Source organism: Phyllopteryx taeniolatus, chromosome 10, assembly GCF_024500385.1.
Source record: "Phyllopteryx taeniolatus isolate TA_2022b chromosome 10, UOR_Ptae_1.2, whole genome shotgun sequence".
NCBI lineage: Eukaryota > Metazoa > Chordata > Actinopteri > Syngnathiformes > Syngnathidae > Phyllopteryx > Phyllopteryx taeniolatus.
This window is the reverse complement of record NC_084511.1, coordinates 20728171-20749984: the sequence shown is the minus strand read 5'-3', so window position 1 is coordinate 20749984 and position 21814 is coordinate 20728171. Positions and strand designations below refer to the sequence as shown.

The window sequence follows — 21814 nt, the reverse complement described above, 5'->3', positions numbered from 1 at the left end:
TGTCTGTTTTGTCGAACAATTGTGATCTTTGTTGCCTTTTGATGACGTGTAAGTCCGAGGCGCGCCCCGTGAGCGTCCATGCTCCATTCGTGTCGAACAGTATAAGATTTATATCCACCTATGAAAGATGCCTAGAGGATATGAAAAAATCTGAATTGTACTGTTCACATTGACATGAAAAAAATCTGATAAATTCTATTGGGCAAAAAAATCCGAATTGACCTGTAGTGTGCACATAGCCTTTGTTGGTTTTCGATGACTGGACGGCGGCATAAACCTGTCGGAGTGTATCACTGAAAACATCAGTGGTGGAGTGAACAGATTTGTTTTGTTTTTTTCTTTGCCAGGAAGTGGTTTAGCGTTCTAATAACCTATTTTGTTGTTTTCTTCACATTGATTTCATCCTTCTCATCAGCGAATTTATTTAAACCTTACGGCCTTAACTCTTTGAGCCACTTCTGTCTCTTCCTTTTTCCCTCAAATCCTCAGCAGCATCAAAGTTATCAAAGGTGTTTTTATCACCACATAAAGTAAATGATTAAATCCCTCATTGTTTTAAATTCATTAATTTATGTCCTCTGAGTACTCCACGTTTATGTATCAAAAAATCTGACCGTGTCAGGTTGCCATGTTTGCTCGTATTATTTAGCGGCTAAGTGTGCTGTGCATTCATTTGGAACAATGTAATGATTTTTTTGATAGGAAATACTTGAGACGTTCGAAGGGTGTACATTATCAATTAAATTTTCTGAGCTAATCAGAATTGAGTGTTCACCAAGACCATGGTATAAAACTGTGTGCTCTCACACAAACATTGCAGCTGCGTTTCAAAGCGCCTTGAAAAAAAAAAAAAAAAAAAAAAACACGGTTCAATCTATATAATTTTTTTATGTTCATATTTTTTTGTTTTAGAAAATAATTCATTTTCCATACTTTTCCAGACCTGGAAGTTTATGAAATCAAATGCCATGCAGTTCCATACTAAGGAACCCTAATCTCAAAGTTTCCCAGGTGAGGAGGTTGTTCCACACTATTACGCAAGTCACAGTTGTTGTTGTTTTAGTACATAATGGAGAAAAAGATATTTTTGCTGATGAAAAGTGTGGAATAGTCCAATTCCTCGGGAAAGACTGAAAACACTGGACATTTTAAGAAAATGATCGTACTTTTGAATAAGCTGTGTGTGACTCGGAGAGATAACGGCTTAAATTAAATATAAGGGGGTCTAAGGATAGCTTCTGTCAGGAAAATATATCATATTCAGAGAGCAGCTGTAAAAAAAAAAAAAAAAAGAAAAGCCACAGATAAGCGTCAAGCAGTATTAAAAAAAAGATCTCAATGTAGGATCCTCAAAAGGTTAGCAATAATCCATTAAGATATATTTTGGCAGCCCCCAACCAATCTCACAAGAAGAAAGATTTTCAGTTGGCTCTAAAACAAATACCGGTAGAACTCATTTTGTTGCAGTTTGATTCCTTGATGAATCCCGTGCTACATTAAAGGGTCTCTGGGATTCTGGATTGTTGGGGATGGCCACCATGTCCCAACAAGGCTGTGACATGCTCAAGGAAGTGGTGAAATGATACAGTATTTTGGGCTGGAAGAATGGTGTGAGATTGTCAGCCCCTGTTGGGTTCCTGAAGGTGCCAGAATGAGCTCTACCAAATGCGTGGAGTTTCTGACCTTTTCCTGCATTTGTATAAAAAGAACTGTGCCTTCTGCAGTAAAATAATTTGCAAAAAATGCCACTGAAGCTTCAGTTGCTATTAGTATAAAGGGATAAACCATCATCCCCTGACATCAACTGAATAAAAAAAACTAGCATTTTTACAGCACACTAACTTAGTTCCAGTGCACGCCAGGAAAATTAAACTTCTCTATCTCGCAGTATGAGTTTTTTTTGTTTTTTTGCTTCTCTTCCATTGGGAACGTACAAAACCACACAGCTGACGCCAAATTTATTGTAATTACATGTGATTCTTTAAAAAATAATAAGAATAAAAAAATAATTTGTAGCCATCGAGGATTAATTTAGGTTACAAACTTCAAATAAAATAAAAATAACATGCAACAGTCTGACTTTTTTTTTAATGGCAAATTTGGTCAGAGATCTATTACCTATTAACTATCTATTAGCAGAGGGGTAGAGAAATGGCTAGTATACAGCTAAACAAAGTCAAACAGAAAAACATCATACAAATTCCCCTAAAAACAACACTAATTGAGAGAAACATTAAAAAAAGTGAGTAGTCGTAGGAATTAGTTAGTGTTTGTGTTAGTATTTGTTTTTGTTTTTTCAGAACCAGGCTGAATCGTTTATGTAATTTGTTGTTTTCTCGCAGGAATTTAGTAAACTGTGAGACAAAAGGTTCAATATTTTGTTCACAGATGAACATTTATACAGCAATAACAACTTTTTGCACATGCACAAATCCCTACAGTGATGCACACCAAAGCAATTGGGGAAAACTGCTGCACCAGATCTACAGTTCTTCAAACAAGAATAGAATAGAATAGAAATTTGTCTCTGTCACAGGAACAATGAAAATCAGTTAGGCAACTCACAATTTGCAGCGTTGATTTGTTATTGTTTTTCAAATAATGTTACACATTTATTGCCACTAACCTCAATGCTCACATCGTTGTTCACAGTTTTGTGCAATGATTGTAGATACTTTGCTGTACAGTACATTACAATAAGACACCAACATTTGAAGTTTAAATACAGACTGGAAATATAGAATAATTATTGATTCCCAAAATCTGAATCCTAATTTCCGAAAAGAAGTAAGTAACAAGTACAACATCATGTCATTAAAAACACACTACAACAATAGATTCAGTTGCTGGACATATTATTTTTCATGTTATTTGAATGTTAGCATTGTAGCTATGACAATAATGGCTCAAAGATAGAGAGAGAGAGAGAGAGAGAGAGAGAGAGAGAGAGAAAATAAAAGAAATAGACTAAGATTCATAGATTGATTAAAATAAACTGATTAATGTAGTCCTATTTCTTTTTGTCGGTCAACTGAAGAAACATAAATGTTTTAAGAATTTGTTTGTTTAAACATCAATGGGAACCCACCTCAAGACAACCCTTAAAAAACAACAATGACAACTTTCGACCCTAGAATATATTTACTGAGTGATGCTGACCTTTGAGCGACTATGAATATGGAGGAACTATATTTTCAGACAGCCCACTAAGTGATTAGTAAAAAGAACATCCATCTTGTGAACCCTGTCAAAAGCCCTCCCCAGGACTTGTAAAATAATCTATTTCTGGCACACGATTGCTAAAGTGTACTGAGAATTATTAAACGGATTAGAGTGAAAAATGTTTTGCAGTGGCTCAATTTTGAAAAGCCGCGAGTGACGTTGACGTTTAGAACATTAACCAAGGCCAGGTTCAAGCTGCAGCTGCATCTGACACACAGATGCTGCTCAATGTGTAAGAAGAACATTTCTGATGCATATACTGCTGTATGACGACATTTAATATTCCCAGGTATGCATTTTGGTGTCTGTATCCATTTTTGTGTGGGTGCTGGTGTGTGTGTGTGTGTGTGTGCGTGTGTGTGTGTGTGTGCATTCAAGCACTCTTAAGTTGCTGAGCCAAGCCTTCTGTATCACTGAGTGATGGGAGGATTCCTCAGCGAGCACACCGGGGGATTGTGGGGATGCGGAAATGGACAGCAGAGTGTGGCCAATAGTCTGTGCGTGGCCTTCCACGTTAGCCAATCACACGTGACCAGCGGTCCCATCAGCCATCCATCAAGAGGTCCTTTTCTCAAGGTCAGCTGATGCTTGTAACCCCTTCCCTCCACCCTCACCCCCTTTCTCCATCAAGCAAAGCGGATATCAACAAAAGTGCTAAAAACTACTAGCAGGGGTTTATATGGAAGCCAAATCTGTTTGTGGACATATACAGTCAGTCGACTTAATTCAAGTTTGGCATCATGGGAAGGCTTGGCCAAGTCTATTAACATGGATGAATGTGTGTGCGTGAGTGTATGTGCATGTGTTTGTCAGTTGACAGCAGTTTGACATATATAGTCAAATATAATACGTGTGTACGCATATGTGTACATGTGAACGCACGTGTGTGTTTGTGTGTGTGTGTGTGTTTGTGTGTGTTTGTGTGTTTGGCTTCAATGTGTGTTACCATCATTGAGAAACACTGGAAACATATTATGCTGGTCACCTGTTTATCTATAGTCATGACATCTCACTCATTGAGGAGTCTGATTAGTTATGTTTCGAGCTGCACATCCTAAGTATGTGAACATGCCCGCATCTCTGCTCGTGTATAAAAAGAGTAAAGCCTCTTTTATCTCATTCTCCGATCAGTGTGATTTCTGCAGCGCACAGCTGTCACCATGGAAACCAGGGAGGGAGCCAGAGATAGAGGATGTAAGGCAGAAAGAAAAGGCAAAATGAGATTGAGAATGAGCGAGAAAGAGAGAGGAGGGCGTCAATTTGTGTGTGTGTGTGTGTGTGTGTGTGTGTGTGTAAGAGTGTGTGCGTGTGTGTGTATCTGTTGTGTGCGTGTTGTGTGCGTGTGTGTCCGTTGTTGGATAACAGCCACAGGCCTGCATGCAGTATTGCTAGGCTAACCTCTGTACAGCAGCAGCACAAGCATAAGAATAGCCCTGTCTCCATGTGTGAGACGAGTATGTTGTTTGGTGATAGTATTTTGAATCACATCCACAGTTCATCAAAACATTGAGTCCATTTGTGCGAAAATGGGTAAATGCTCACAGTTGCAAGACTGATTGTCAATAAATACTTCAATTTCTTTACATGACCTACAATAACAATTATGCACGCTACACATTTTGTAGCAATTTCCCTTTTCAAAGCATTGTTTTGTCTGATATTCAAAGGGTGATTTTTGATATTTGTCATTTACTTGTCCATTTTTTTATATTTCCTTGTCACTGAAAAATACAATTTTCCTCTCATGATTATGAAGCATTCTGACTGAAATTCTGACACAACTTGAAGTGGTAAGATAGATAGATAGATAGATAGATAGATAGATAGATAGATAGATAGATAGATAGATAGATAGATAGATAGATAGATAGATAGATAGATAGATAGATAGATAGATAGATAGATAGATAGATAGATAGATAGATAGATAGATAGATTCTGGTTCCCACCTGTCTTCAATTTATCTCCGTACGGTCTTTCTCGCATCTTACCTCCCTCCCTCTTGTCAGGCACACACACTTTTAATTCTGCCTCTCCTCACTCACCTCTCCCCCCTTCACAATCCTCACTTTTTCACCCCCTTTCTCACTTATGTCTTATTTCCTGCTTCCATTCACCATGCTCTCTTCGCTGCCCACCACCACACCCCTCTGCAACGCTTATCTCCCTCTCACCCAGCAATTTCTCACCTCTCAACAACCCCCCGACCTGTACACCAGCACACACACCCGCACGCACACACACACACACACACAGAAGAAGGGCAGAGGTAGTGAAGCTGGCAGTTGCTGGCAGTAGTAAAGCTGTTTGTGTCTACTGAAACATGCATGTGATGCAACGCTGTCATGCATGCGCACTAAAGGTCAGGAGTGCCCTAGAGTTACTGTGCAGGCCTGATGCGGACGAAGGACCCCGCCCCCAACCAGACAACAGGGAAGGGCGAGCCAGGAGGCTCATCCGGGGCGACCTGGCCACCAGACGACCACCCACACCAAGGGACCCAAGGCGGTCCGCTAGCCACACCGAAGCGCCCCAACTCAGCCACCTGGAGAAAAATGCAGCAAGCCACCACCTCCTCCTGCCGACCAACACCACTGCCAACCCCATCCACCTCTGGGGGAACAACCAGAAAGCCTGTCCCCCCTGCCCAGATCACACCACTCCACAGAACATGTATTGGTATGTACCTGGATGGATTGGTATGTACCTGGATGGATAAATAAATGTTAAATGAGGAAAGGTTTCCTGCAAACCAAACATATTGTTCCGGTAGACACATGCAAAGCCTTGAGTCTATTTCCCAAAATAAGATTTATCTCATACAGGAGAAATGTTTTTTTTTTTAATGTTCTGCCAAAAATAGCAACTTTCTACATTTAAAAGTCTGTTTATTAAATTTTAAATGTAGTGTGCACTTTCACTATGGGGGAAAAAAAATCATCTTAAATGAGGCTCTAGGAGCAAGTCCATCTCGCCTGAAAAGATGCACTTTGCTGATATAGTGAGGCACCTGCCGCATCAGTGTGTGGGTGGTGTGTGCAGAGCACTGGCATTAGTGTGCATGTGTGTGTGTGTGTGTGTGTGTGTGCCTGTGTGCGTGTGTGTGTGCGTGCGCACGTGTGTGCATGTGCTCATGGTTTCACAACGACTTCCCTCATTCACAAACTAAGCCATGTGGCACTGAGTTGGCCCCTTTAAGAGGCACAAGCTTTCTACTGAGCCAGTCTTGGAAAAAGAGTACTGATACTATATATTATTCACCACCAAGGACACACACACTCATGAAGATAGATACACACTATTACACGCAACATAACCAAGGACAAGAACAAAAGTTAGGCAGTCATCAGCGAGATGGGCAACAGGGAAGTGTGCTAATATGAAGTGATAGGCATAATGTCACAGGGAATGTAACCAGAGATGCACTTTATATATTGTGGTTAGGTTGTTTTACAGAAACACACATACGAAACAGAGGGGCGAAATCTTCGGCATTCTGTTATTCAGTGTGCATAATTTATAGCAGGCCCAGAAATCCCCACTAATGACAACACACTAGGGCATGTGCATCACAGCAGCAACAGCTGACTGGCATGACTGTGTGTGTGTGTGTGTGTGTGTGGTGGGAGGGACAGGGGGTATTATGCTCTGCTGGAGCAAGGACGGTATGAGAGACAAGGGGAGAGAGAAAGAAGATAAAGAAACACAAGCGTGTCTTGAAATAGACACACAACGCAATAATGAGGCAGATGTGACAGACCTATCAGAAGTCACACCCACACACCAACACGCACACACTTACAATCAAGTCAACCTCCTCAGGGATATTCATTCCCATTGATGTTCAATGTGTCCATCAGAATGTGTGCCACGTTTACAATGTATTTAAGAAGTTATTATTGTAATTTCTTAATTATTAATGCATCTAAAACTCTTTTCTTCTGTAAAATTGTTATAACTACTCCTCTCTTCTCTCTCCTGAGGTAGACAAGATTCCCAAAAATGCATCTGTGTAAAGAGAAAATGCTAATGAAAGCCCGTCAAAGGTGTGGCCGTGGTTGTCTTGGCATGCTGCAACAGAATCTGTTAATTCTGAGATTAATGTCGAAGTGATTCTGCCCTCCAGTTGATAGGTACACTGATGCAAGATTGAGCTAAGAGAACGCTGCCTTTTAGGATTAAGACCTGCTCTGAATATGTGCACACAATGGAACCTTGACTGACATCTAGTAAGTTTGCGTATTTTACAGTATGTGTACATATTTTACCTTCACCAAAGAGATTGTTTGAAAGTTTAAACCGAACTTCCTCGACTCTTCTTTCTTCTTCTTTTCCTTTCGGCTTGTCCCGTTACGGGTCACCACAGCGTGTCAGCCTTTTCCATGTGAGCCTATCTCCTGCATCCTCCTCTCGAACACCAACTGCCCTCATGTCTTCCCTCACGACATCCATCAACCTTCTATTTGGTTTTCCTCTAGATTTCTTGCCTGGCAGCTCCATCCTCATCATCCTTCTACCAACATACTCACTATCTCTCCTCTGGATATGTCCAAACCATCGAAGTCTGCTATCTCTAACTTTGTCTTCAAAACATCGAACCTTGGCTGTCCCTCTGATGAGCTCATTTCTAATTTCATTCAACCTAGTCACTCCTAGAGCGAACCTCAATATCTTCATTTCCGCCACCTGCAGCTCTGCTTCATGTTGTCTCTTCAGTGCCACTGTCTCTTATCCGTACATCATTGCTGGCTTCACCACTGTCTTACAAACTTTGCCCTTCATCCTAGCAGAGACTCTTCTGTCACATAACACACCTGACACCTTCCGCCACCCTTTCCAACCTGCTTTGACCCGTTTCTTCACTTCCTGACCACACTCACCATTGCTCTGGACTGTTGACCCCAAGTATTTAAAGTCCTCCACCCTTGCTAACTCTTCTCCCTGTAGCCTCACTCTTCCCCCTCCACCCCTCTCATTTATGCACATATATTCTGTTTTACTTTGGCTAATCTTCATTCCTCTCATTTCCAGTGCATGCCTCCATCTTTCTAACTGTTCCTCCACCTGCTCCCTGCTTTCACGGCAGATCACAATGTCATCTGCGAACATCATGGTCCACGGGGGCTCCAGTCTAACCTCATCTGTCAGCCTATCCATGACCACTGCAAACAGGAAGGGGCTTAGGGCTGATCCCTGATGCAGTCCCACCTCCACCTTAAACTCCTGTGTCACACCTACAGCACACCTCACCACTGTTCTGCTGCCCTCATACATGTCCTGTACTATTCTAAAATACTTCTCCGCCACTCCAGACTTCCGCATGCAGTACCACAGTTCCTCTCTGGGTACTCTGTCATAGTCTTGCCTCCACTACCCTTTCCCATAACTTCATTGTGTGGCTCATCAACTTTATTCCTCTATAGTTCCCAGAGGTCTGCACATCACCCTTGTTCTTAAAATGGGCACCAGCACACTTTTCCTCAATTCCTCAGGCATCTTCTCACCTGCTATAGTTCTGTTGAACAAGCTGGTCAAAAACTCCACAGCCACCTCTCCTAGATGCTTCCATACCTCCACAGGAATGTCATCAGGACCAACTGCCTTTACATTTTTCATCCTCTTTAGTGCCTTTCTAACTTCCCCCTTACTAATCATTGCTACATCCTGGTCCACCACACTTGCCTCTTCTACTCTTCCTTCTCTCTCATTTTCCTCATTCATCAACTCCTCAAAGTATTCTTTCCATCTTTCCAGCACACTACTCGCACCAGTCAACACATTTCCATCTCTATCCTTAATCACCCTAACCTGCTGCAGATCCTTCCCATCTCTATCCCTGTCTGGCCAACCTGTATAGATATTTTTCTCCTTTTTTAGTGTCCAACCTGGCATACATGTCATCATATATCTCTTGTTTGGCCTTTGCCACCTCTACCTTCATCCTACGTCGCATCTCCATGTATTCCTTTCTCCTCTCCTCAGTCCTGTCAGTGTCTCACTTCTTTTTAGCTAACCTATTTTCTTGTATGATTTTCTGTACTTTGAGGCTCCACCACCAAGTCTCCTCCTTTTTCCTGCCAGAAGATACACCAAGTACTCTTCTGCCTGTCACTCTGATCACCTTGGCTGTAGTGGTCCAGTCTTCTGGAAGCTACTCCTCTCCACCGAGAGCCTGTCTCAGCTCTTCCAAAAAGGCCGCACAACACTCTTCCTTTCTCATCTTCCACCATATGGTTCTCTGCTCTGCCTTTGTTTTCTTAATCTTCCTTCCCACCACCAGAGTCATCTTACACACCACCATCCTATGCTGTCTAGCCACACTCTCCCCTACCACTACCTTACAGTTGGTAACCTCCTTCAGATTACATCATCTGCACAAGATGTAATCCACCTGCATGCTTCTACCTCCGCTCTTGTAGGTCACCCTATGTTACAGCCATTTGCATCCTTTTTGCAAAGTCTACCACCATCTGTCCCTTGAGGTTCCTTACATGGATGCCGAAATTACCCATCACTTCTTCATCACCCCTGTTCACTTCACCAACATGTCCATTAAAATCTGCACCAATCACGACTCTCTCACTCTGTCTGGGATGCTCAGAACTACTTCGTCCAGCTCCTTACAGCATTTCTCTTTCACCTCTAGGTCACATCCTACCTGTGGGGCATAGCCACTAATCATATTATACAAAACACCCTCAATTTCAAGTTTCAGCCTCATCACTCGATCTGACACTCCTTTCGCCTCCAAGACATTCTTAGCTAACTCTTCCTTTAAAATCATCCCTACTCCGTTCATCTTCCCATCTACACCATAGCAAATTAATTTGAACCCTGCCCGTAAACTTCTAGCCTTACTGCCTTTCCACTTGGTCTCCTGGAGACACAATATATCAATCTTTCTCCTAACCATCATGTCAACCAACTCCCGACCTTTTCCTGTCATAGTCCCAACATCCATAGTCCCCACATTCAGTTTTAAGATCTGTGCTTTCCTCTTCTCTTTCTGCCAAAGAACCCACTTTGCACCTCTCCTTCGTCTTCCAACCCACAGTAGCTGAATTTTCACCGGGGCCCTGCAGGTTAACGGCGCTGGTGGCGGATGTTGTTAACCCGGTCCACGACCAATCTGGTATGGAATTCTTTGGATGAATGCTCATATTTGTTTGGCAGAGTTTTAAGCCGGATGCCCTTCCTGACGCAACCCTCTGCATTTATCCGGGCTTGGGACCGGCCTACAGTTTGCACTGGCTTGTGCCCCCCATAGGGCTGCATTAAAACAAACTTCCTAGACTGAGTGCACAAAATCACTTGTGGGGCATATTAAGCTATTAAATCTTGGTGAAGATCCAGGTAAAGGTGTGTTGGTAGCAGGTGAAAATTAACTACTGAACCACGTTAGATTTTTGTTTTCCTGGAAGACGGAACGTTAGTTTCACCCTAATTGTAATCATTTGGGATCTTCAGTACTTTTCAGAAACAAGGGCGTGATGAAGTGAAACTTTTTGGGTTGAACACAAAAACTTCCAGCACACTGACTGAACTTCATTTTGTTGAGATTTTAAAATGTATTTTCCCATATGAAATATTGCTAATTTTAATCTGTTTCAGGGTCAAATTGCCACCATCATCATACCTTTATAAATGGCAAAAGGCCATATTTTATCCATCCATACATTTTCTATAGCACTTGCTTATTAAGCTAGAGCACAGCTGACGTTGGGCAAGAGGTGGGGCACACCCTGCAGTGGTGGCCAGCCAGTCACAAAGCTATTATTTTATAATAACATAATCTAATTGTCATGCAAGTGTAAAAATATGTTCATGTCTTATTTTAAGAACGTATAAACTGTTTAAAAATGTATTTCTTAATTATAATAATTGTGTAATATAAAGCTAAATCGTGGCACAAACCCGCAACATGCATCTCCCTTGCTAAAATTCTTAAATGTCACACGAGTGTAAAAACATTCACTATAAAAAAGGAAAAGCAATTTTAAAGTACTTGATCATGACTTGAAAATGAGTGATGACGCTTCGAGTCTTACTGCTTATTTAAGATACCGTTGGGTTTACAGTATACATAGAGTGCAGTATTCATCTGTTCTCATGTTATTCTTAAATTCTCTTGTTGTAGGTGTCTTTTTTTAGGATGAATGGAATAAAAACAAATGTCAAAAGGCACAGAAAAAGCTAAATGTGCCTAAAATGAGTCCTTTATATACTCGCTGGACTGAGGTGAGATATGCTGATGTCCAGAAGTTGACTCTGTGAGACTTTAAAAGAAGCACACTCCGAAAAATCGGGGTGAATTCTGAATTGTTAAATTAAGAGGCATTTGACTTTGGAGGGAGCACTTAAACATTCAACAATCACGATTTTGGTCAAGCATTAATAAGAAGTCGCATCTGCCATGTTGCAGGGATTATGGCAACATGTTTTTGCATGAGAGTAATGCTATTTGTTCTCCCTCTTGATAAAATGTTGCTTATTATCAGTTTTATAACATTAATCATATGTTTGTCATGTCGTTCCTCATACTTCTGTTATTCCACTCCTCAATATTCCTGACTAACAGCTACAGCAGGGAAGAGAGTCAGGACAAGTGGGGAGAGAGCTTGAGAGTGGAAGTACGCAACACTTGATACAGAATCAGTGACACGAGCATTTGAAACTCAGTTACGCTATTTTAGGAAGAATCTGTCAATCTGCCTCAAAAGGGATGCCAACAAAAATGATCACAGAAGACCTCTATTGGCCCTCTGCATGGAAAACGGGATGATGGAGCATTTTGCACACTAACTGTACGAACAAAAGTATTGATACACACCTCTTGAGCAAATTCATTCATCAATCTGGATGGATGAGACCTGTGAGTGAATATATTGACTCTTGCCGAGATATTTGGGAAAATTCTATGTTTCTCTAAATTCCAAGTTAAGAACAGTTTCTGTTCCAGCATGAATGTCCCCCAGTGTACAAGGCAATGCTGTGGAAAAATTTGGCAGCCCTGACCTCAACCACATGAAACACCTTTGGGGTGAACTAAAACAGAGATTGTGTGACAGATAGATAGATAGATAGATAGATAGATAGATAGATAGATAGATAGATAGATAGATAGATAGATAGATAGATAGATAGATAGATAGATAGATAGATAGATAGATAGATAGATAGATAGATAGATAGATAGATAGATAGATAGATAGATAGATAGATAGATAGATAGATAGATAGATAGATAGATAGATAGATAGATAAAACAGAACTAAACTGAACTAAAACAGAGATTGTGTGACAGATAGATAGATAGATAGATAGATAGATAGATAGATAGATAGATAGATAGATAGATAGATAGATAGATAGATAGATAGATAGATAGATAGATAGATAGATACATAGATAGATAAAACAGAACTAAACTGAACTAAAACAGAGATTGTGTGACAGATAGATAGATAGATAGATAGATAGATAGATAGATAGATAGATAGATAGATAGATCGATCGATAGATAGATAGATAGATAGATAGATAGATAGATAGATGGATGGATGGATGGATGGATGGATAGATAGATAGATAGATAGATAGATAGATAGATAGATAGATAGATAGATAGATAGATAGATAGATAGATAGATAGATAGATAGATAGATAGATAGATAGATAGATAGATAGATAGATAGATAGATAAAACAGAACTAAACTGAAATAAAACAGAGATTGTGTGACAGATAGATAGATAGACAGATAGATAGATAGATAGATAGATAGATAGATAGATAGATAGATAGATAGATAGATAGATAGATAGATAGATAGATAGATAGATAGATAGATAGATAGATAGATAGATAGATAGATAGATAGATAAAACAGAACTAAACTGAACTAAAACAGAGATTGTGTGACAGATAGATAGATAGATAGATAGATAGATAGATAGATAGATAGATAGATAGATAGATAGATAGATAGATAGATAGATAGATAGATAGATAGATAGATAGATAGATAGATAGATAGATAGATAGATAGATACATAGATAGATAAAACAGAACTAAACTGAACTAAAACAGAGATTGTGTGACAGATAGATAGATAGATAGATAGATAGATAGATAGATAGATAGATAGATAGATAGATAGATAGATAGATAGATAGATAGATAGATAGATAGATAGATAGATGGATGGATGGATGGATGGATAGATAGATAGATAGATAGATAGATAGATAGATAGATAGATAGATAGATAGATAGATAGATAGATAGATAGATAGATAGATAGATAGATAGATAGATAGATAGATAAAACAGAACTAAACTGAAATAAAACAGAGATTGTGTGACAGATAGATAGATAGATAGACAGATAGATAGATAGATAGATAGATAGATAGATAGATAGATAGATAGATAGATAGATAGATAGATAGATAGATAGATAGATAGATAGATAGATAGATAGATAGATAGATAAAACAGAACTAAACTGAACTAAAACAGAGATTGTGTGACAGATAGATAGATAGATAGATAGATAGATAGATAGATAGATAGATAGATAGATAGATAGATAGATAGATAGATAGATAGATAGATAGATAGATAGATAGATAGATAGATAGATAGATAGATAGATAGATAGATAGATAGATACTACCTGTGGAGTCTCAAATTCCTGCAGCAACACACTATAGTTTTTAACAATTTGGACAGTAAGTGCATATTATGTCTACAGTCATTGTCAAGTCAAAATGAAGTTCAACAGATTTTCTCAAAGGACTACAAAAATGGCGGATGCACTACAATGAACCGGAAGGAGAACTCACCACACAGCTGCTGCAGGAACTTTCAAAGGACGACACGTCGTAGGTGCAACTAATTAATCAAGCATCAGACAGTGATGGGCAGAAAGACTCGTTACTCATTTCTGAATACTAAAACCCATGCAAAACGAATCCACCTACCAACGCCGGAGAAGCAGCCGGTAAGAGACTGTAATCAGAGACTCTCGCAGTTAAATTGGTGTTTGTGTGAGCGCTACCGTAGAGCTGGTTCGCTAGTTACGCGTTGGTTGTTAACCGTTTAGTTCCCATGTGTGCTAATTGTTTAATGTTTAATTTATTGAAATGTGGTGAAATTGATTTATAAAATATGTGGGGTTTTAAATTGGTCTTGTCTTTTGAGAAATCATTAAATGAATACTGTGGAATCTCAGGGTAAATTAAGACCTAGAGGCTAGAGGCTAACGGCTAATGGCTTGTTGAGATGTCCTAAAACTGACCACCAATAAAAGGAAGAAAAGGAACACCGCCTGGTTATTTGGAGTGAACTCCAGTGAAATCTCTGAGTAGACGATTCTATCCCTTTCAAGCGGGGATGTTGCATGGTAAAATGTGGGAAGCTTGACAGTCATATAAAGGTAACCTTTGGTATTCAATGGAGTGAGAAGGGGTTGATAAGAACCAATACATAAACAGTGAAAAGAGCACCCTGTCACTCTCACCATTCCATTAGATACGCAACAACTTGTTTACGCTGCAAAAAAAAAAAAAAAAGGATTTGCTGTCTCGTGATTTTTGTCACCGCCTGTGGTTTGCACCTCAGAGCTTTCTGCAGATGATGTAAATGTCAACATAATAGACATTTGCCAAAGCCTTCATGATGCTGTCTATGTCACAAGAAATTTTTACAAGTACTCTGGAAAGATTTGCAGCATCCGATTATTACAGCTTGTAGGCAAAGGATTTGCTTCGCTCATAATTTATATTAGATTTTATTCCAGAGGCGTAAAATTCAGTGGGAAGCGGAGATGACCGGGTGTGAGTTTCGTTTGCTTGACTGCAATGTACACTTTTCCCTAAGTCTCATGGACATAGAATACATGTTTCTTGTTATTGAAAACAGTCAAGCACAAATCGATTCCTTACGCCAAAGGCACAATTGTTGTGGCAAAAAGATGGATTCAAACCGGTGGGTGTTGTAGTGTGTGTTCCAGGGACATGGCTGTGATTGGCTGGCCGGTTTTAGGCCCAGGCATGGATTGGTTAGGCTCAGGGTGTGTGTCTGCAGAGCACTGTTGAGCTGATTTTAATGAAACCCAGCCAGATGTGTATTTTTCTGGAAGCACAGATGGTATAGAGAAACATTGTGTACGAACCCTACGAACAAATCCATCCATCCATCCGTCTTCCGTTCCGCTTATCCTCACTAGGGTTGCGGGCGAGCTGGAGCCTATCCCAGCTATCTCCGGGCGAGAGGCAGGGTATGCCCTAAACTGGTCGCCAGCCAATCGCAGGGCACATATAAACAAACAACCATTTGCACTCACATTCACACCTACGGGCAATTTAGAGTCTTCAATTAACCTACCCTGCATGTTTTGGGGGATGTGGGAGGAAACCGGAGTGCCCGGAGAAAACCCACCCAGGCACGGAGAGAACATGCAAACTCCACAAGGGCGGGGCCAGGATTTGAACCCCGGTCCGCAGAACTGTGAGGCAGATGTGCTAACCAGTCGGTCATTAGTGTTTCCCCTTGCATGTGTGTGTCTGCCTATCCCTTCCTGAAAATACGTTCAACACTGAAGCCTGATTACAACAGCCGTGTCATAAATAAATGACTTGATCATTTTTTCATGACACAGGGCTAAAAATAGAACATCATTTTGTTAGCTTGGGCTGTTAGATGAGCTCTTTGTACAGACATTAGACTTCCTTCCTGTTCCTACTTCCTCTCAGGATTTAATTCAATTCTTTTTGATTCATACAGTGTGTATGCAACACAACAAGTCATCGCAATGCACTTTCCGTTTAGAGCAGGTCTTCACAATGCAGTTTTGTGTGCATAGACATTATGCCGATTTGTTAATGATGGTATTATCAAGGAAGTGTTGATTAAAAGACATTATATGACAGATGTAGTACTACTTTGTAGAAAACGATAACACGGATGTACTAGAGAACAGATATCTGAAAGACAAATATACTGCACAGTTTAAATCATGGAGTGATTTGAGCTGAGGAGAAGAAAAGAAAGACCCGGATGACTGAGAATGTACACAGACTTAAAGGAAAGATGTTATACACTGATTATAAGTACCGTTACTGGTTAAAATGCTACTTAAAGGTAATTGCACAGAGTATATGTAGACTATAGATTATTTTGGGACACCAAGTACCATTACATCCCTGCTTTGCAGCGATAAAAGTTTCACTCTCATAGGGAGGCCGTGTACAAGATGTTGGAGTCTGTTGATCATTTTTTGTTCATCTACTACAATACGTTGGCCTCGAGCTATCAGTGCTCTTAGGTTCTTCAACACCAAACTCATCCAAGCGTGTGTTTATGGGCTTTGGCTTTGTGCACTCAGGCACAATGATGTCGGAACAGAAAAGGCCATTCCCTAAACAACTTTTCCCACAAAGTTAGAATCTTATAATTGTTCAACATGTCTCGTTATGATTAAGCCGCAAAGGGGTCTAACAATAGCATTTTTATTTTTATTTTTTTTTACTCACAGCACACAAGCGCGTTGTCTCGGTGTGATTCAAAATGAGCTAAAAGTGCAACAGATGTGTCTGCATGGTGCACTTTATGACCGCAAACGCTATTTCAGATACCAGGGGAACGCGATGGCCTATCTGAACCCGCCACTCACAGGTCACTGCAGTCATAACTGTGAGACATGTCATGATTTGACATCTGATATTCTGGCCCCTGGTAACAATCCTCCGCAACAGACACAAAGGTCACCTCAACACAAGCTTGCAGTCCACACGCACGCACACACACACACACACACACACACACACTCAGGAGCTCCACTCTAATCTGTGATGTTGCAGATCTTGCTGGCTATGCTCAAAGAGTCAGAATGCACTGATCACCAGTCAGCAGGAGTCTGCAGTGGAGGATGGGAGGGAGGGAGGGAGGGAGGGGGCATGGGGGGGGGGGGTAGTTTCTACTAGCACACACACACATCTATCTGACACACACACGCACACATTTTCTACCATGCTTCTCATTTGATTATAGGTGACCCGGTTATGGCGGTTCTAAGTGTCAATCGGCTCGCGCATGCGCACGCGCAGACACTGTATGGAGTACACGTGCACGCGCGAGCCCGTCACCCTTCCATCAGTTCTAGTGGCCCTCACATTGCATGTGCACTTGGAACTTACCGCAGTCCTCGCACAACACTCTCTCCACATCCTTCTTGAGCTCCGGCTCGCTGGCGTCCACGGGGGCGTACGACGCCTTGAACACGTAGGGCTCCCCGGTCGGGTCCATGAAAAAGATATACCTGTGGTCCTTCTCCACCGTGGCGCATGGGGCCTCGGAACTAAAGTGCCCGACGGTGACGACCTGCTCCCTCTCGAGGCCGCCGCTGTTGACGGGCCACACGTCCAGCACTTTGACATTCACACTGTAGGGCTCCCGGGAGGAGACGTTCTCCGGGGAGGAGCGCACCTCGCCCTCAATGACCACAGCTGATCGGTAGGCCTGGTCCTGGAGGGAGTTGAGACTCGGGGCGTAACAGGCGAACGAGACCCCGATGACCAGCATGGAGAAATGCACTGGATCAAGCCTCATACCGTCAGCCTGTGCTGTGGTGCAGTGCTGCTGGGCGGCGGAGGGAGCTGCAAGAGAGAGACGGCGGCGAACGAGCTCCGGCGCGGGAGGCAGGGCAGAGGCTGAGCGGCAGACCTTGTGGAAGCGTCCATGCCATCTGTGTGTGCCGCCGCTGTCCCCATACGGCTGCTGGCCTCGGATGGGGGGCACGCACTCAGTACACGCGCTCTCATACACGCACGCACGCACGCGCACACACACACGCACGCACTCACACACACACACTCACAAACACACACACACACACGCGCGCGCAAGCGCGCGCGCTCTCGCACACCAGCCTAGGAACCGGAAAAGGCCTGCTTCTTCTGCATGCTTCAAAAATTTAACTGCTGCATTCTCCGTTACCAGCCACCCTCCGCCTCTTCTCCGCTTTCCTGAAAGGCAAAGCAAGACTCGTAAATTAGTCCTCCCTTGAATCCACGACTGAAACCGTTCTCTCTCTCTCGCTCTCTCCCCCCCTCTCTCTCTCTCTCTCTCTCTCTGTCTCTCTCTCTCTCTCCAGCTAATAGGCTAGCATCGCATGGGTGGGCGCATTGCCTCTCCGGGTGGGAAGAAGGGGAAAAAAGCTTGTGCGCGTACAGAGGAAATCACAATGAATGATAAACACTCCACGCGAGTTCAGGTTTGTGATCCACGTCTGGCCTTTTAAAAAAAAAAAAAGAAAAAGAAAAGAAAAGAATCTCTGCCCGGTAAATCCGTTCGTCAGTCGAGAGGAAGCCGGGGAAGACCAGACAGAATGAGATCGCGGTTATCCGGCGAGGCGGTGCAACAGTAGCGCGCACCCTCCAGCCGCGTCCCCTGCGCCCCTCATCACACGCGTGCGCCTCACGTAAGCAAGCATCACCTGCCCGGTCACTGGCGCCGAATCGCCGCTTCCTGCGCAAACATTTTAAATTCCCGGACAAACCGCTGCAAAGCGACGCTGGTGCGTGTGTGGCCTTGAACCACCGTGGTCGTTCGTCCCCTCGTTGAGTCTGCAGGTTGCGGTAGGAATCACGCAGTGCACAGACACAATAGCGTGTTGCCAAGCCTCTCAATAGGTGACCAGTGTGGCTCTCCAGTGCTCCCTGCTACACACTGCGGTTGCGATGAGTAACGCTGCGAAATGCTTTCAACGGGGCTTCAGCATGTGATGCACAGAGCGACACTGCAGCACAATGTGTTGTTTTATAAGTAACAGTTTGCAAAGCTCAAGTCAAACAGACTAACATTCATTCAAAGCACAAAAGCGTTTTAATGCCATATACGTTCAGGATCAATATGGTGACTACTAGGATCCTGTATTTGTGAGTCCATCTTCATGTGGAGCCATCAATCATGACATAGCCTTTTAACAGAGAGCCGAGCGCCCTTCGGTAGAGGGCAGAAGGCCTCTCATTGTCCACCCCGGGATTGATGTATACACTGTCATACAGAGGACATGATAAGGAAATTGCAGGAAAGGTCATATCGTTTGTGTTCACGAACATAACAGCCTCCTCCGTCTGATTCACCGTCACAGAGCTGACGTCAGAGCATGGTGCCTGTGGCCTGTCCATGGTCTGAAAGGACTTGACAGGTTTCGTACCCTGCACCAACACACCAATCACATGCAAGGCCTGAGGAACATCATTGCGATGAAGGTTTGTGTGCCCTCCTTAAGATCCAATTAATAAAGCTCTTTCGGCGACCATTCCCGTTAAAATGCAGCCAAATCACGATTAATTAAATGAGAGCCACATTACTGGGATTGCTGTTCCGATTCCAGAAATCAGTTCAGTGACCCACACTCTCCTCTGCTACTGTCTACTCATTCCCTAATCATTCTTTTTCATCCATGTTTTCCATGCTGCCTTCAGTGCAAACCTCCCTCTTGCATCTTGATACTATTAAGCTTTGTCAGTGGCAGTGTACATGTGGTCTGTTTTGGAATATTCTGCCAGCTGATTTAGGGTAAAAAGTGAACTAATTGACAGTCAGTCAAATGGTGCAAATGGGCAATGAATGGGGATTAATTCCCCACTAGCTGCACAGAGGTCTTATTTGAACTGCTACTACCAATGACCCCGATGATAATTAGTGTGACATTTTGTTTACATTGCCTGTACTCGTGAGCTAACAGGAATTATATACGGTTGTTTGGCTGCCAACCACAGCACGGTGAACGAGTGGTTAGCACATCTCCCTCGCAGTGCTGAGTTTTGGGGTTTGAATCTTGGTTCCAGACTTCCTGTGTGGAGTTTGCATGCTCTCACCGTGCTTGCGTGGGTTTTCTCCAGGTACGCCAGCTTCCTCCCACCTTCCAAAAACTTCCATGTTAGGTTAATTGAAAAAGCAAATATGCCCATAGGTGTGACTGTAAGTGCAAATCGTTGGTTGTCTACACGTGCCCTGTGAATAGCTGGCGATCAGTGCAGGGTGTACCCCGCCTCTTGCCCAAGTCAGCTGGGATAGGTAGGCTTCCGTTCACCTGTAACTTGAATGAGGACAGGTGCCAAACAAAACATATTATTAAATATATATATATATTTATTGTTTTCTTGCTTTCATATATTAAATTATTCATATAATGAACCATTCCTGGCAACAACAAAAAAATGTGTTTAGTATAACTGTTATTTAAAGGCTGGAAATGCCAAACAAGAGTGAAACAAAAACATTTCCAAAGTTCTGAACCTATTGTTCCTTCTAATTCTCTTAATGAGCTTTTAGAATAGTGCATACAATTGTGTTTAACCTAAATTATCTGACAAGATTAGGGATATGAATCACTTTCAAAATATATTTGTAAAAATCTCCATCTATCAATCTTTTTTCTATATCCTGCTTATCTTCATTAGGGTCACAGGTGGGCTGGAGACTGCAGTATACCAAGAAACTGTCGCTGAAAGGCAGGATTTACCCTGAACTGGTGGCCAGCCAATCACAGGGCACATATAGACAAATAAACATTCATTTATGAATACAGCATCTCTTAATACTAGGGATGGACGAGAACCAATAGAAGGTATCTGTATCGAGCCGATACCTAGGTATTGGGTACTTGTGAAGGCCACCGATACCAGCCACCGATACTTAAGGCAAAAAAATCTCACATCGATTAAGTCCTCCTTGCCAGTTGTTGGCGCTACACTGTAGCGGTTTGAATCATCAGGGAATCTATGGAATCAGATTTGTGCCTAAAAGAATCACACAAAACATTTTAAATTGCAAACAAAAAGCAAGACTATCAAACAAAACTTCTTGAATTGCAAGCAAAAAAATAAGACATTGAGAGATGCTGTATAATCTAACTCAAGCAGAAAAAAGAAGCATTATTCCTTGAAATTAAAATATGTTTTGCTTGTGATTACGATATTCGCGTGGGCGCGCCTTGACTTTTTGCAATTTCTTTTGGGCACAAAGCTCTTGGCTGGGCGGGCTTCATGAGGCATGTGTCCTCATTGGCTGATTCTTTATGAGTGACAGCTAATGCCCCCGGATGTGTCAAACTGAGCACAGCCAGCGACAAGAATGCAAGATTCAATTTTCGATCACCTTAAGGAAGTGTAAGTAGCTATCATATATGTTGTCAATGCTGTACTAGGAAGCATTGATGTTGGAACATTATTGCTCGTAACATGTTAGAAGCGCACAGCCACAGTTTATTTACAATTTTGCAACTAATAACCGTTAGCTTTATTGCTAACGTTAACTACCATACTGACTCATCCATACTGTATACTATATGGTCATTGGAACTCAGGAATGAGTGGATGATTTTAATTCATTTTTCACATTTACTGAGGCACTATAAAGCCAATATTACATCCCAAATACTAGAGAAAATGTTGGTTTGCTAAAATATGGCACCTTTGTACATATGGAAACTAAAGAATAAAATGAAGGAATATGCCACACTGTTGCACCACTGCGGCACGGTTGACAACTGGTTAGCACATCTGCCTCGCAGTTCCG

General features: G+C 42.0%; 1 protein-coding gene across 4 annotated transcripts in view; it reads right to left on the bottom strand.

Moving 5' to 3' along the window:
* Positions 1-18932, bottom strand: part of nrg2b (neuregulin 2b) — a 57613-nt gene extending 38681 nt beyond the window's left edge. For all 4 annotated transcript variants that reach the window (XM_061788081.1, XM_061788083.1, XM_061788082.1 and 1 more), the window contains exon 1: positions 17425-18932. In XM_061788081.1, the coding sequence (XP_061644065.1) occupies positions 17425-17836 (412 nt within the window). In that variant the 5' untranslated portion in view covers positions 17837-18932. The remainder of the gene's footprint in view (positions 1-17424) is intronic.
* Positions 18933-21814: the final 2882 nt, after the last annotated feature.